Source organism: Plectropomus leopardus, chromosome 7, assembly GCF_008729295.1.
Source record: "Plectropomus leopardus isolate mb chromosome 7, YSFRI_Pleo_2.0, whole genome shotgun sequence".
NCBI classification, from domain to species: Eukaryota; Metazoa; Chordata; class Actinopteri; order Perciformes; family Serranidae; genus Plectropomus; species Plectropomus leopardus.
This window is the reverse complement of record NC_056469.1, coordinates 4,857,756-4,875,466: the sequence shown is the minus strand read 5'-3', so window position 1 is coordinate 4,875,466 and position 17,711 is coordinate 4,857,756. Positions and strand designations below refer to the sequence as shown.

Here is a 17,711-nt window from a genome sequence, read left to right as displayed (position 1 = left end):
ATGTGCACAAAGTTATGATATGAACACACAGCCAGGTTTAGGCAAATGATACACATGGTAAGGTGTGGAAAAAAGCCTGGAATGAAAAAACTTTTCTATAAAACTTATATATATATATATATATATATATACATACTTATGTATACTTATATATACTTTTACCAACTGCAGCAAACCCCTTCAGCACCAAAAGAAAATGTTTTTGAATGATTGTCATTCTGACAAAAAAAACATTTTCTCACTTTGCAGCTTCACAATTAAAGCTTTTACAAAGATAATTAATTGGGTACTGTTATTGGAAGGAATCTTTAGGAAATGAAATGTGTTTTTCTCCAAATTAGCAGAAATTTGTTTTGCTGCTTTTCTTCAATAAAAACAAGTCTACTGATACATGCTCATAGCCTGCTGCCCTTAAGCGTCATCACTGTAGACTAGCATCATCAGTTTAAGACACACCTGAATGGAAGTAAACAGGAGGCAAATATGACCCAATGTTAATTTAGTTTGTGTGACTATACCATTGTCAGTGTCATTTTGAAAGACAATAAAGGTAAAGTAAGGTGAACAGTAAATATCAATCACATTGAAACCATAGACTGTATATAAGGATGGACAAGATGACAGTTCTCCCAAAGTGTAGCTTTTCAATCTCGATTGCCCCCTGGTGTCTGTCTGCAGTATAGGTCATAAAGCCTGCCCCTCAATATTAGTGAATGGGACATTCATTTTCCCAAAGACGGTTTCTGATTCTGAAGGTTCACCTTGATTCTATGTTCAGGTGTTTAATTTTATGATAAGGTTGTTTTTTTTGAGTTATTAAATTATACAAAAGGGGTATTTTTCCACTATGATTGACAGTTGTGACAGCCAATCCATGCGCGCACATTCAATGGGGCTGCTCAGGATTGGTTGGACAGGTGTTTTGGCGGCAACTCCTCCACGGCAGATATCACTACTGCGCAGAATCCAGCTCTCAATATATAGCTCTTTATTTACAGTCAATGACCACTTGTATGTGCATAAACACAAGTTAAAAAGCAGTGATGTAAGTGCTCTAAACAAACAAGTGCCACAAAGACAATCTTTTGTTATATTAAGAAGAGGAAAGGAAAATAACACAACAGACTCAAATTCTGTCAGAGGTGTTAAAACCAATATTCACTCCAACCATATTATTTTTATGATTCACTGCTGAGCAGATAATTTTCATCGTTATGTGTTTACACCTCTGCCAACCAGAGGAACCACTACACAACTCGTCCATGGCCTCAGACATGTGTTACCAGCTTGTTTGGCATTTGTAAGTGGGGAAAAGCAGGCTGCTGCTGAACATTTGAACTGCATCAGCTGTCAACAGCCAATTTTCTGCCACAGCGGTACGCCCTGCCTGCCCCTGCTGCTTCATTAGTACCACAGTTAACGAGCAGCCTCCTAAAGTCTGCCAGCGCTCAATAGCACAGCCGCTTCTGCTATGATTTGTAAGCGGTGTCACTCTCCTGTCTGTGTCTTTATATTAATCATGGCTCTACTCTGTCAGCGTAACCCCTGATCCTATGCTGCATCCCTGCCCACGGTCTCCATTAAATTATGTAAAGATGCCAGAAGTTTACACTTGAGATGTAAAAATGAATGTACAAATAGCTTCACAGTGCTCTCTCTGAATGTGGATGTTAGTGGCGCCTACCTCGCCAACTGAGAAGCTTAACAGGCAACCATCTGTTGACACTGCTCTTGATAACAGGTGTAATGCCTCAAATCTTGGTGGTTGATACAAAAAAAATATTTTCCAGTGTTACATTGTAATATTTATTACAAAAAAAGCAAGACATTTTGTATTATTTGTGTCTGCAGGCTGACTCATTATTATGCATATAGACAATGAGATGTTTTTGGAACAAAAAACTATTAAAAGGTTGTTTTTTTTGTGTGCTTTGTGTGAAAAACGCCTTAATGTAGCTTCTTTTCATGTTTATTGTGAGTGTTTTGCATCGTGAGATCAAAAAGAAGCACAAACAAATGAGCACACAAATGTACACATGGAAACATGCTTTAATTAAAACCCACTTAAATATAAAAATTATAGTTTATTTTTTCTCTACAGGCTTATTTATTGAAGAAAGACAATAAAAGCTCATTTTTTTCTCACTATTCTTTCAGCTCTAGCATATCTGACAAGTTATACAGTTATTTGTTGTAATAGTTGATTGTGAAGTTCTTGTTACAGCAGATGCAGCAGCAAAAGCACTGAATGTGATGTGACACTGGACAGACGTGAAGCTCACGTGCTAACTGCATGCTCAGTCCTATGTTTTGTGTGCAGTGAGACTATATTAACAGCAGTGGGGACAAATTTAATGTTTGTTAATGGTAAAGTCATAGCATGTGAAAATATAAATGTGAGCTTCAGTTGAGATGACCAATGTCAGTGTGTTTCTTTCGTTTTTGTTTTTTTTTAATGTGTCTGAATAAAAGCAAAAGGTAAAACTGTGATCTGTTTCCATGTTGTTGTTTGCTTCAGCAGCAATAGACTGGAGTTCTGTAAGTGATGGAAATCATAAGGTCATAATCCATGCAAAAAATAATAACATGTCCTGTTTCTGAGACATGTGTGTCCCATGTGAATGTGGTGCAGATGGGTATTTTTAAACAGGATTTTAAGACATTGACACTAAGGGTGAAATGGGATTGCACCCAAGCCCAGATGGAAAAGGATGATGGGGGAGGGACGGGTGGTTAGAAAGCCAGCAAGGCAGAGAGAAGATGGCGAGATGACAGTTATTATAATGACAAATACACAGCCCAGTTTCAAGAAGAAAATATTGGCATTGTATGTTTATGCAAACCATAAATATTTTACATCTGTCCATTTCATACGTATTATATCAATGCTTTTAATGATTCGCAGCATATGATCTGATTTTGTTATCAGGAGCTGAAGGGGGTGAGGAGATGGTGATTGACATGTTATTTACTGGGTTGCTGCTGTGTTTTCAATGACTCTTTAGGCACCAAACAGAGGTGACAACAGCATTACTGTGTTTCTACTGGGGATAATGGTACAACAATGTTTGTTATTACTGAGTGATAGCTACATTTCATGACAGGATCAGACAGTATGTCGCTCCAGCGTGTGTCCACTCACTGCCATGATCTCCATCACCTCAAGTCCTGTGACAAACATTGTATGTGTGTGTGTGTGTGTGTGTGTGTGTGTGTGTGTGTGTGTGTGTGTGTGTGTTTGTGTGTCTCTCAGGCTGCGGTTAGTATAAGACTAGTGTGTCCCTGTCTCATTGCACATCCCTGCAACATCTGTGACAGCTGGTTTACCCCCAGCGAACGGCAGTTTACCAAATTTTGTACCCCCCTCCTGGGCCGCAGGTCGAATGCCGGTCGGACAGGATTTCCTCGCTCTTCAAACATTAATACAACCTACGGTAATGTTAGATAACTACTGACCGTTAGTGTGAACCTAATTAATGGATTTTGAACAGCTGTGAAGCAGAGCGATACATGCAGAGTTAAAAGTAAACAGTCCCATGAAGATGTTGTGCAGTATCATCTCTCATGGAATGTCTCTCAATCAATCAAATTGCTTGGTTGGAACTAACTGTTGTATAATGTAACATAGCAGTGCTTTGCAGAAACTGATATAGAGAAAACTTATACTCATGTTCAGTCTTCATCTTGATGAATAATAAAATAGAATCAGTGAGCCACAGTTGATCTTATATGAATATATAGGTTTCATAAAAACATAAATCAGATCGCAGAAGCTCTTAGTACAGCACGAACATGGACAAAGACGCTCAAGAAACTTAAAGAAAATGAACAATGATCCACTGATAAAGTGTACATCATACAGCTGTGTCTAACATTGGAGTCTGAACATCTAAAAGGTCTTCATCTTATCATATTGAATAATTTTCCATGACAGAAATAAACAATGCCAACATTTTTCTGGCAACTGGGTTTAGACAAACATTCTCAGAGATGCATGGAAACACAGTCACACAGTCCAACACATTCTCATCCAAAGTTGTCACATATTTCACCTTTACAATGGACTGCTGTGTCTACATATTACGTTTTAGGTACCCTTCTGTGTTTGCTCTTTACATTCCAGGATGCCACTACTGTGATGTCAACAAATGCACATGGTGGGATGCTGCTGCATGTGCTCATGTTTAGGCAACAACAGGACATGGCAACTAATGCTGGGATATCAAACAAACACATAAGCTGTCCAGGATGGTTGGGTCTAGGGTAAGGATGCACATGGGTAGGTGTAGAAATAACATCACATTTTAGATGAGAGCAAACATAGCATTCTCGCATCAAAGTCCAAGTTTGTTCAATCTCCATCTCCCATCATACCTGCCCTACAGGCGCCCTCACACTCCTTATATTAATTACTCATTGCTGGCAGCATATTAAGCTTTCAAACTTAGACCTGTATCTTTTTTAGGACCACACATGCCCTGTTCAGTTCAGTGTTTTTGGCATATCCAGGTTTTGTCCTGATTTATTTAATAAAGTAAGGACAACAACAACCACAAAAACCCCCAGAAAAGATTAAATTTGATTTTTTTCAAATTAATTTTAAACCACATTTGCAGGTGGTTTGAAATGCCATTCCTATAAGATTTCTATGTGACCCATTCCAAGATGTCTGGCTGCTCAAGTTGGATTTTAAAGTGTCTTTTGATAGTGATAAGAAGAAGATGAAGTACTTTATATAACTCCTTTCAAGGTACCCAAGGACACTGTAAAGAGAATACTTGCATAACTTGCAACACAAAGACAACATCAAATCCAGAGCAACAGATGTGGTAAGCAGAATCCATGCTGCCACTAGGAGAGCGTTATGTTGCAGAGGCAAAATGATGGACCTCCATTTCTCATGCTTCCACATTGAGAAGCTGCAGTACTGGCGTTGCTATGTACTTACTGACAACATCACTACCACAGCAACCCATGAACATCAGTTGGTGATGTCTGGACACACAACAGTGCAGACATTCTGTCTTTGAATTGAGAAACAGATCTGATTGGCCTGCAGTCTGAATGTAGCCTTGCAGAATGAAGGTGGTCCAAATCAAAATTGAGATTCCGTGTGATTTGTGCAGGCAGTTTTCATAACTGTTTTTCCCAAAATTTGTACATATCCCACTTAATCTTTTGGAAGGCTGTGATCACGTGACCAATGCAGTGAGGGAAACAAACAAGAAAGCAGTCCTGAGCAATCTTGTGAGCAGGCAGTTTGGGGTGGTGGATGGATCACAAAGCCAGAGACTGGAGACGTGTTTGGAAGCATGTAAACTTTTAGTCATTTAAAGGTAAGTATTAACAGATGATCAGTGGCAGCATGGTTTACCACTGATACGCTCTTTCTCTGTCTGGCATGAACTCTTACAATGTAAGATTTCACATTAAACCAACACATGACTTTCCAAAATTTATCCCAATGTAACAGATTCATGTAATAGGTGACAAAAAGCCCCAGTTGATAGCAACCACGTTTTGGTCTTGCCCATAGCTTTTATAGCAATTGTTTTTACTCTTAACACTGCGTTATTATTTCCAGCCCTCACGTTTCCTACAGTCCAATTTGTCTGGAGGCATGCAACATGTCCTCGCCTTTACCACCTTGTTGGCAAGGCGACTTCTTCTTCTTAAATGGAAGTATGTTCAACCTTTTACTCTCAGTAGGTGGTTGAAAGACATTTTACTGTCCATTAGACTGGAGAAACTTGGATTTTCCCAGATTGTTCCCTTTATTCTTCTGAGAAAAAAAAATAGAGACCTCTCCTAAATTATATTGATTTGTTGACCTTGTTCATTGTTGACTTGGTCATTTTGGTGTCATTGCAACACATATGGAAGAAAACAATAGGAAGAATGCGTGGGTGTATATGCTTTGCATTGTTCTTCCAATAGAAAACATTTTGTTACGACTGAGGTTGTAATGTATGCAGGGGCATTTCTATACACTCTGGGGGCCCCAGGCAAGAGGAACCTTGGAGGCCCTGTCAGCCATCTCTGGGGGCCTCCTTCCAGTTCGTGGCCCTAGGCAATTGCCTACCTTGCCATGGGTCCACCATACCATGGATCTGTATCATGTTGTGTCCTGGCCACCCCTAGATGGGGCATAACAATTAAAAAGAAAAAAAGGTATGTCCTCACAATATTTCTTTTCTTTAAACTAACTAAAGTAACTTTACATAATTATGGAACTTTACATGAAGAATAATCTTTTTTGAGGCATTAATTCTAAGGATATGATACAAACTGCTGTGTGTGCATTTTCATTGGATATCATACAGACTCTTTCCCTTTTGCCCATTCCACCTGTTGTAAATCCATCCCAACTACCTAACTAACTAACCCAACAACAAAACAAAAAACACAGATTTCTAGTGGTCAGTTTCCCAGTGGTCAGTTTACATTGAACCTTTTGCTGCTGTCCTTGACCAGCTGTACATCTGCTGTTGGTGTGAATCAAGGCCACAATGAAAAGGTGTGAATAGAAGTTCTCTATGAACACTGCTTCCAAGGCAGCATCTTTCTGAAGGTGTGTCTGAGCTCGGCGCTTCGGAAGGCGTAGATGGCCGGGTCAATGAGAGCGTGGCTCATCAGCAGCACCACATGCAGCTGAAACAGAGAGCGATAACACTCGCAGTACGGGTTCATGGGGCACACCATGATGATGATGAGGTGGAGGAAAAACGGCGCCCAGCACACCACAAACACCCCAAACAGGATAGTGAGAGTTAGAGCCCCTCTCCCGCTGCTGCCCCACCTCCGCTGACGTCGACACTTCCCCACACCACTGCTGGGCAAAGCGGCTATTTTCCTGGCGTGGATGCGTGCCAGCATGAACATGTAGACGTAGAGGAAGCAGATGATCGCCAAGGAGACGACAAAGAAGACAACAAGGCAGATCTTGATGAAGTTGGAGTCAAAAAACTTCACCATGAGGATGGCTGACACCCCACATGTTAACCAGATGCCACCCAGGATGGCCTTTGTGCGTCTCATCGTCATGATGTTGTGGTATCGAAGCGCATGGAAGATGGTGATGTAACTTGAAAACAAGAAAATCATTTCATTATCTGCCCAGTAAATCTTTTGACTGTGAGTATACAAAGATGGCCAACATAACAGCCCAACAAGTGAGGCCAAAATGTATTGATCACCCCCTGGTGGCTGGCTGCAGCATAGCTCTTTGACCCCACCCCCTCTATGTTAGTGAATAGGACAAAGGTCAAACTAAAGTGCACATCAAATCAATTTTTCCCAGAGATAATTTCAGTCATTTAAGGTAGTTCTTATCACATTTGTTCAGTTTCCTTGTAAGTTTGTTTTAAATTAGTAATTTGATGCTTATATTTCATGCTTTCAAAACTAGCTGCTTGGTAACTTCAGTTTACTCAGAATGCTGCTGTGAGGGTTGTGAAAAAACTAGGAAATATGACCACATTATTCCAGTTTTAAAATTCTTACACTGTTTACCTCTCAGAAAATTAATTTTAAAATCTCACTGCTTGTCTTTAAAATCACTCGGTGGCTCAGCACCCAAATATATCTTTGATATGTGACATAGGAACCATCAAGGGCCCTCAGGACATCTAGGGCTGGCCTACTGACTGTCCTAAGAGTGAGAACGAAACATGAAGACGCAGCATTTTGTTATCATGCATCACAAACCTGGAATAACCTCCCAGATGATGTTCGACAAGCCCCAACTCTGACCATCTTTAAGTCAAAGCTGAAAGAGTTCCTTTTTAAACACTGCCTACTCCACCTACCAATGACAACATACTTATTTTAAAATAGGTTTTTGTGTAATTTTAAATTATCTTTTTATCTTTGCACCTCTTTTCGGCACTTTTGCTATTTTTAATGTTTTTTATTTTAATTTTTAAAAATCATTTAGTAACTGATTTTATCTTGTATTGTATCTCTTTACTCTTTCATTATAAATCTGTATATTTTATGTTTTTATATTTTATTGCTCTGTAAAGCACTTTGAATTGTCCTGTTGTATGAAATGTACAATAGAAAAGCTGCCTTGCCTTGCCTAAAAAAGGGGATTTGATGACATGATTGGCTTGCCTTCAATAGCGCTGTTAGTGATTAGCAGTGTGCAGTGGGAGGAAGCCGAGACATCGTCCATATTTAAGATGTCTTTATTTTTCAATATTAGGTTTCTTTTTTTCTTTTCAGTTTGCCAGATGGAATTGAATTAGTGAATGAATGGATCACACACAGACCTCTTGTGAAAGTTCAAATGATTCCTTTTGCTGGGCAGCATTCTTTCAGTTTTGGAAGACTCATACTCCCTCTATCTTTTGGTAGCTGAGTACCTAACTCTTGAATTTTTGGGTATCTGCTGGCTAAACCGGAACCCCTAAAATATTGGCCCTCAGAGGCTTATCCTCATCAGATTAATGGCCAATAAACTTTTGAGATAAGCTCTAGAAGGATAGTATAGACAATCTTTCAGTGCCTTTTTTTATATGTTCTCATTTATTTTCTTATGGTTTGCCCTGTATGCTTTAGATTCTCCCCACCTATATAATTTCCTTTTGATTCAAATTAAAATCAGTGCTGGCATTTGTGTTTTTTATTGTTGTATCCCGAAAAAGCTTCATCAGTATACAGGAAGTGGTTTATTTAGTGCTTCAAGGAAGGCTACACCATCAGCAAAGAATCCTATTTTTATGTTTTTAGATCATTTACCAACAAACTGCTAAAGGCTCTGTAAAGACAGCAGAGTGGGTGATAGATAACATGCTTGCATAGTTGACCTCTGTATTCTAAATTTGTCTTTAAAGGTTCCCATTTATTTTCTATCTGGTAGTGGGCTGAATGATGACGCAATGTATTGATTTCCTGCTAAATCTGAATCATTTCAGCACTTTATTTAGGAATTTACAGTTCACCTGCATCAGTACTTAGAGCTTTTATTTTGTGCTTCCTGTGTGATCTCTCTTTATCATTTCTGTCATCAGTCGTTTATAAAGTAATTGTTGTATATAAGTAATAGTCTACATTTAGTATTGAGATTGGTGAATACAATGCTCCTTATTCCTTTACTCTTTTGATATCACTGAAGTTATTTCTTCGATCCATGATGGTGATATTTGCTTTTTTTGAAGTGTGCAATTGGAAAAAAAAAAAAAAAGCCAGCAAGTAGTGGTGCCAGCTCATCGAACTTTGCAGGGTATCCATCACTACCTGGATATTAATTATTCTTCCAAGTTTGGTTTGCATCTTTCATCTCCTTTATTTTAACATCAGCTGCTAGTGTTTTATTTTGTAGTTAGCCGATTGATATCAAATCTAATTATTTCAGAAATGCTCTCATTTCCTCCTCATCTGCAGGTGGTGTAGGCGATAAAATTCCTCTTAGTATCCCGGAAAGATTGTGTTTGTGGGGGGTGGCTACATTTAAAGCCGTGCCTTGAAAAGACAGACTAACTTATGAAAGATAATTAAAATTCAGTGAGTGCATGAAAAGGAGGGGCTGGATGTACTATTTCAAAATGAGGACCGAAATGCAAAGCTTAACCCTTGTATTGTCCTTGGGGTCAATCTGACCCCAAATGAAATCTGTTGCTATCAAAATATATTTTTTATTCTCATGTAGATGAGGTATATTGGCCCTGAATTCCAAAATGAAGGGAATAATGTGTGGTAATGGGTTGGACTGAAGTAAGTCTAAATGTGTAACACAGAACTGATTGCCAATTTATACAGTATGCTTTAAATAATAGTCAAAACAGGGCGAGGTCAGAATGACCCCAGAGGACAAAAGGTGTATAGCAATTGGGAGGACATTACAAGGGTTAAAGCACACAGGTGATTCAAACAAAAAGCGAGCTTTAATGCTGATGAAAAATCCCTAACCCTAACCTAAAAAACAGGCAGGCAACAAAACAAAAGAAAGTACAAAAGAAAGAGGAAGCAAAAAACTGAAGACCAACCAGGATGACCCGAGGAACAAAGGTTTACAGTGAAGAACACAAGGTTGGTTTCTATTACAGATTTGTACAAAATGTAAGCAATATTTTCAAAATGTCAATAAAACACAGTTGTGAGATGACTGTGTTTCCACTGAGTGATGTTCTGCAACTTCTCCTATCATGATGGCATTCCAAGAAGTATGGTGAGTGATGCTCAAACATCAGCAGCTTTATTTCTATTGCAGCCACCGCACTAGCTGTCAATTTTTGTAATCCAAGGCAACATAGGCATGTAATATGAGCGATAATGGGAAGGCCAGTCCCTTATACATGGGAGCAGCCACATATGAGGGATTTCTGGGAGGTGATAGTCCATGATTTTACAGTGGAATTGTGGATTCAAAACTTCAGAATGATCTGCTCAACTTTTGAAGAGTTATGTGATGCAACAACACCTCTTGTAGCGCCTGCTGCATCATGAGTGAGCCAGTTCCTACTGACAAGCACTTAGCAAAATAAATGTTTCCATTGGAGTTTTGCAAAATATGGCTTTTTTTGAATTGCCTGAAATACCACCTAATTTTTGCGATTGATGGGAGTTTTTTAGAAACTGATGTGTTTACATTAGACAAGTTTTATATATTTGCAATTTCAGTTTGCACAATTTGGGGGTTAATGGAAACCTGCCTAATAAGGATAGATGTGATGACTGCAGCACTACTGAGGGATGGGTGAAACTAATCAGGGCCGGGCAGTCAAATACTAAGGCACAAAGACTGGAAGTAAAACTACTCATGACACATGAGGAGTGAATTTACAAAATTAAACAGAAACATGGAGAAACCAGCCAGAAGGGGGCCATCAGCCAATGGACTTTTACTGCTGGTCCCAAGCCCAGATAAATGGTGAGGGTTGTGTCAGGCAGGGCATCTGGCATAAAAATTTGCCAAACTAGATATGCAAATCACCAATATGAATTGGGAGAGATGGAGGAGGTTGATTTGCCATGGCGTCCCCTCAAAGAAAAGGGGATGCTGAAAGGAGAAGAAGACGAAGAAGGAACAACAGAAACATGAATATTAACCCCATGAAACCTGGATCGACATTACTTTGCTTTTGCTGTTTGAGATGCCTTACACAAGCTATCCAACCTTTGAAACCTCAGCAAAATGGTTTGATGTCTTTCAAAAAAAAATGAAGAAAAAGGTAATGAGCAACTTGGCAAGAAATGTCCTGAAAACCGCAAAAAATTAGTAAAAGTGACATGAAAATGACCTAAAAATTAGATTTTAAAATAATAAGAAAATTCCAGGGAAAAAATGTCAAGAAAGCTATATGTATAATCATTATAATTATATATTTAAAACGATGTCACAGTAAAAAAAATATATACTTTTTTTTCAATGTTTAGGATTTTTGGTTCCTTTTCTTGTTTGTTTTTGGGGTTTTTTAACTTTGAATTTCTGCTTTTTGGGTAATTTTTTCTTGATGTTTTTTTTTCTTCTTGTTGAGTTGCACATCATTTTCTACCCATGTTTTTTGAAAGAAGTCAAAGCACTTTGCTTAGGTTTTAAAGGGTTTTAAAGGGTTTATGGTTAGTTTATCACACATACTACACTCGGTGCTCTGTCTTCTCTTTCTCAAAGGAGAACAAGTGATTTACAGAGCAGTTAAATATGCTGTAGCAGAAATAAAAAATGCAAATGGATTACTTAAACCTACAAAGAATTATCGCCTAGCTTTGGAGTTCAGCTCTGTGGAGTTTTTGCGTATCGTGGGCCTAATGCTTCGGCATCCGTGCACTCTTTTATGATTCGTTCAGCTGCTTCAATAAAAGAAAAGGTCAAATACTAATAACAGTGTAACAAATATCAGTGAGTAATTGTGTGTGCAGGTGTACACAGCATACATAAATAAAGCAGCAATTCCCCATGGGGTTACTTTACTGATTTATCTTTGCTGTGATCAATTATAATGATTCTTATTAATTAGTCCTATGTATACATATACTGTAAATTTTACACTTTGTAGTAATATTGTAATAATTACAGTATTTAACCCGGATCGCCATCAGTTGTTGTTTTTTGTTTGTTTTTTGTTTTTTGTGCTGTGTTCAGATGCCCTTCACAAGCTATTTGACCCTTTGAAACATGAGCAAATTGATATCAAACACAGGGCAAAAGGCTGTGAACAACTAGACAAGAAATCTCCCACAAATTGCAAGAAATGAGTGAAAGGTGACAAGAAATTACTTAAAAATTACTTTTAAAAAGAGGGGAAGATTATTCGAAAATTATCCCAGAAATAGGGAAAAATGTCCAAAGATAAAGAATGAAGATGAAGATATAGATACTATATTAAACCAGAAGGGGCGTAATAATGCTCCAAAGTTGCACTAAATTTTGGCAGCATTAGGGACTGTTCATTATTTATATGAGAGGGGAGAGAGCGGTGCAAAACAGGGGAGGTACTTCAGATAACTTTTTTTAAACACTTGGGAGGGAGTTATCCTTTTTGATTTGGCCTAGGGGGAGAAGGACAGTTAACTTTAAGTGGTTTTGTATTCATTTCATTCATGTTCTTTAAAAATGTATAAAATCACACCATTTTTCACAGCCAGAAGCTGTGAAATAGGTTATTTACGGTAGAGGGAAGGCCATGCATTTTGCCCCAGCCACCCGCTACTATAAAAATAATAAAGTACAGTTCCTGACCTGCTTTAAAAACAGTGTATTTAATATTTCTGATATATATATAATTATATATAATGTAACCCCTGAATCTTTATATATATATATATATATATATATATATATATATATATATATATATATATATATATATATATAATTCAATGAAAGTAGAAAATATTAATGTATAATTTTTTTAAGGCTTGATTTTGTGCACAGAGCAACACGAATGTGTGTAATATTAAAGCAGACCCAAGGGTTAACATAATCCACTTTAGAGTGGATTTATCAGAGTTCTGCTGACTGATCTGAACAGGTATCATTTTGTAGCACAAAGTGCATATCACGACCGCTGGCAGCGCCTAGTGCTCATTTTGTTATCTCTACTTTCATTGAGTTAATTTTTGAACAAACATCAGTCCTAACCATAAACATCAAATTTTGATTATTTTTCAGGACCATAACCCTTTAGATGCCAGATTTTTGTCATGATGCCCCATGTTTTTAGATGAGAAAAACACACAAAAAAAGAATTATTTTCAATATACTACGCACTAAGTATTAAAAATTATTTTAAAAAATTATTAAAATAAATTATTATTATCGTAGCCTTGGATATGTCAATGACTTGAAGCAACTTGATTTTTATAAATTACTGTTTTTTGTGCAGTGTGAAATATTCACACTCATACCACTCTGCACACAAATGCGCTTTTCAAAATCAGGCTATAACAAATATTATACAATTACATGATTTGCTATTTTCATGTTTTATCAAATATTCATATATTTTCAGAATTTTAATCCTTTAAATGCCAGTTTTTTTCATGTTGCCACTATGTTTTTAGATGAAAAAAACAATAATGTAGTTATTTTCAGTATACTACATGCAAAGTAGATTTTTTTTTTTATTTTATTTTTTATATAGGGCACGTAAGGATATGGGATATGTCAATGATTTGCAGCACTGACTGTGACAGTGCACCTTGTGGAAATAGCATCAATTTTCTCCATATGTCAAATATGGTAATATATTCAGGAGGAAAATATGGTAAATATGGTAAAAATTATTAATTCCAGAATGACAACTAGAAATAATGCAATGCTTGTTTTTATGCTTTGATGGCTGTGGAATCAAAAATTGCAGTTTGAGAGATTCCAAGTTTAAACAAAAATACACAATCACGCCAAAATATATGTCATATGCATGAACACAGCCAAAATTATTTAAAAAATTAAGAATGAAGAGCATGTAAAATGCATCAAACAGCCCTTAAGGGTTAGAGATGTATTACAGGCATGTTTTGAAAGTTCACTGTTTTCATATTTTACTGACATAATCTGAGATGAAAGGCTGTCTGGAAGCTATGGAGAAAAAATATGGTGAAAGTTGCAGTGAAGGAAAGAGTACATGACTTGTGCTAACACTGCAGTGGGCCTTTAATAAGCTGCAGATCTTAAAATTAGAGCCCAGAAAAAAAAGTTCAGACTTCTCCAAACTCTCCCCAGAGTCCTAGTTAGTGAGACCTGAGGCTTTGAATTTAAATATGAACAGAGGATAATTGGTTATAGGGTCCACAGGGGAAAAGTTCAAAAACAGCACAGCACAGCAGTAAACAGATCAAATAAATCATCAGACGCTTTGTTTTACGGCTGGTTTCATTTACCGTCACTGAAGCCAGTTTTCCCTGATTTAAAATGGAAATAAGTAGCTTTAAGCATCATGATGCCTTTGAGATGGGGATGCTGGAGGATTAGTGGGCTGAGGTGGAATACATTCAAACCATTACAAGTTCAAATCCAGCCCTCACACTGTCAAATATATGATTTAGAAATACTGTAAAGGTTTGGCTAAAATTGCGAAATCAAACCTTCCGTACATACCGATCCACAGCGATAGCGAGGAAACTGAAAATGGAGCCCACAAATGACATACACAGCAGGGAGTCCATCACATCATCCAGGTCCAGTTCAGAGGAACCTGTCTGATTCAGGTGACCCATGTTGGCAAGTGCAATCATCAGGTTCTCCAGGGTTTTGGACAGGCTAGAGAGGGTGTTGAAGGTCGCCAGGCTGCAGATGAAGCAGTACATGGGCGAGTGGAGGTTCCTGTTCCATATGACGGCCACCACAACCAGCAGGTTTTCAGCCAAGCTCACCATGCCGATGGTGAAGAAGAGAGAGAAAGGGACCCTCACCTCAGGGCAGTCCGACTGATTTGCTGTGGTAGTGTTCATAGCTAAAGTGGCTTTCTGTCTAGATTCAATAGGTGATTGGTTCTCAAGACATGGGATTTTAGTCTTATACCCTGTTTCCACAAAATTAGCACGTGTACATAGATTGTATAAACATGGGTAAAGCAACTAAATCAGTCTTGCCAGTAGGCTAGAGCTGTGTACATGGCTCTGCAGCAGACCAATATGTCTTTCTGTGTGTGTGTTGTTTTTTGGTTTATCAAGTTCTACCTTACAGACAGGCTGGAAAGTGGCAGTAAACAGTATAGAGCAGCGTGGAGGCCTGTAAAAACTTACAGTGGTTACTTTTTCTTATACACCTCTTACTTATTCAGTCCCTTTCAAACTCAGTACAGAATAATTTGGATCTATGTTTGACTGCTGTATTGTGTCTTGCCATGTCATTGCATCTCACCTCTGAGGAGGCTAGAATTAGCCTGTTTCCCCAGGTGTTGTGTTTCTATCAATAGAGAACCCCAGTAATGAGACCTAAAACCAGCAAATGAGTTAACATATTACACCTACAGTTAGGGTGGGGTTTGTGGTTAGAAGCCTTAAATAAGGTCTGTGGTTAACACTAGTTTAAGAGACTTTCAAATTTTGTTTTACAGCATAAAATATGACAGTGATTATGCCACTCGTGAAGCTTTTATGTGTCTATAAAAAACAGTTGCTAACAAGTTTACAGTGGGACTACATGATGTCATCAAATCAAGCCGTGTCCAACACAGCTTTACAGTTTTGTAACTGTGGTGACGGACTGTAGCATAATTAGTTCATAGCCTAACAATAGCTTTTTATTTGTGGTCATTGCATTTAGGCTTCAAAAATCCTAAAAGTGGTGTTCATTTGTGAAGATTATCTTGCTGAACAAAACATGCAAGCATCATAAACGTTAGTTTTCCACAGAGCTTATTTTCTGCAATGATCTGAAATCCAGTGGAAAAATCCCATAGGCTTTTTGACAGGGGAACTACAGTGAAGCTAACTTCTAAATCTGCCTGCAAAAAATGTCATCCCTGGGGCACTGTATTTTGATTGGAGCCGGAGCTGAAAAATAACTGTAACTACTGCAAAGTCATTTGACCTGGATGAGAACGGCAATAATAAACTTTGCCGTTACACTGAAAGAATAGATGTTAGCGGGTGTTAGCAGGGTTTTGTGTGTGTGTGTGTGTGTGTGTGTGCAGAGGGAAAGGGGCTTTATCTTCAGCATTGGATAAGATTAAGCTGCAGCTAACTGTAGGCAGCATCAAGGTTAGCCTTGGGTGGGCTATCACACCATCTCAATTTTTCAGTCTTGCCTTAATCTTCCTCTCTGTGCTCAGTGTAGGTTATGCCCAGCAATGACTGGAGATCCAATCTGACCTAAAATAGAGGTGGTGTTCGCAGCAGATACAGTGCGACTACTTCCTCCACTGGGTAATCACACACAGGAATGCTGGCAACAAGCTGCTACCTGCAGCTGGTTTGTCACTTTTCACAAAATGTCCTTTTCACATACAGTAAGTGCTATTTTCAAAATGGGGGGTGGGGTTGTGGTTCTGGCACAGCTCAGTCATAATCTACAGCCATGAGCCTGCATCTCAGCCTGTGTACTCAAGGGACTCAAGTGGTGATCAATTCTCTCTGTAGGTGTAGGTTTGTTCTGCTGCAAGTGTTTGTTCAGGGCTTACACACCGCCGATTATTGCCAAAGTGGTTCGATGAGCCTGCAGTGCGGTGGCTTAGATTGCCCGACATTTGAAGCGTGTCGATCCAATCCTGTGTGCTTTTTTCGTAGAGCCTGGTATAAGCATTCGCTTGATGCATCACCTGTAGAAAGACAGATTTATTAAAATCCTCCTGCTTCTGTTGATTGTGTTGTGTAACTCAATGGCCTCCCTTTCAATATTTCACATGCTGAGTTCACAATGAGTCATGTAGCTTTTGGATTTCATCATTTCCACTACACTTGTATTTTTATTTTTGGTGAGTAGTGCGACCTTGAATCCAAGGTCTAACCGCTCATTTGATAAAGAATTCTATCCTTCAACTCCAAAATGTTCAGTCCCACCTTTGTAATTGGACAATGTTGTTACAGCTATGAAACTCATTAAAAAAAAGGAGCATTTTCTGATCATCATAATCATAATAAAATGAAGGAAATACTCTGTCATCTGGGTTTCTGCCAGAGTTCCTGCCAGACTGAATATGATTATAATAATTAGAACAAGCTTTTATTCAAACCACTCTGATTCTTCTTTGCTTGTCAATCCCAAAGGTGTCTCAGTGGTATTTGGAATAATCAAAGCATTAAATACAGTATAAGAATTATTAACAACTTCTCCCTAACTTTGCAGACTTCACACACTTCCACGGGCTTTAAAACATTTCTCAAAGTGACAGTGCAAAAGCAGAAATGTAAAAGTGAAATGTAAAAGTAAAATAGTCTGATTTTACTTTGCTCTCAGATATAATTGCAGTCGTGTCACAGTCCTGAATTCCTGCAGCAGTCCATTGTTTGCCTCCTTATTCCAAACTCTATTGGAGTTCTTAACTTGTTTTGTAATTCACAGTGCAAACACACAGCAGCCTGTTCCTCAGCATTCGCCTTCAGTAAGAAAGAATCGGCGTGAGCCACGAGTCCAACCCACCACTCAGCTTTTAATAAGTACAGCATGAAAACAAATAATAACAACAATAGCCCTAGAAGAGGAAGTCATGAAAAGGCCTCTCTTGTCATCCACAGTCTGACAGGGATCTATTGACAACATAATGTCAGGGAGCGAAATTATCTCCACTGGTGGTAAACAGTTCAGGAAATCATTTCATTGTGTT

At 38.3% G+C, this 17,711-nt stretch overlaps 1 protein-coding gene across 1 annotated transcript; it reads right to left on the bottom strand.

Moving 5' to 3' along the window:
• Positions 1 to 6,534: 6,534 nt before the first annotated feature.
• mc2r (melanocortin 2 receptor) lies at positions 6,535 to 14,895 on the bottom strand. Its single transcript, XM_042490406.1, has 2 exons — positions 14,543 to 14,895; positions 6,535 to 7,084 (listed from the first exon to the last, which is right to left on the bottom strand). Exons 1-2 carry the CDS (start codon positions 14,893 to 14,895, stop codon positions 6,535 to 6,537), a joined length of 903 nt encoding a protein of 300 aa, XP_042346340.1.
• Positions 14,896 to 17,711: the final 2,816 nt, after the last annotated feature.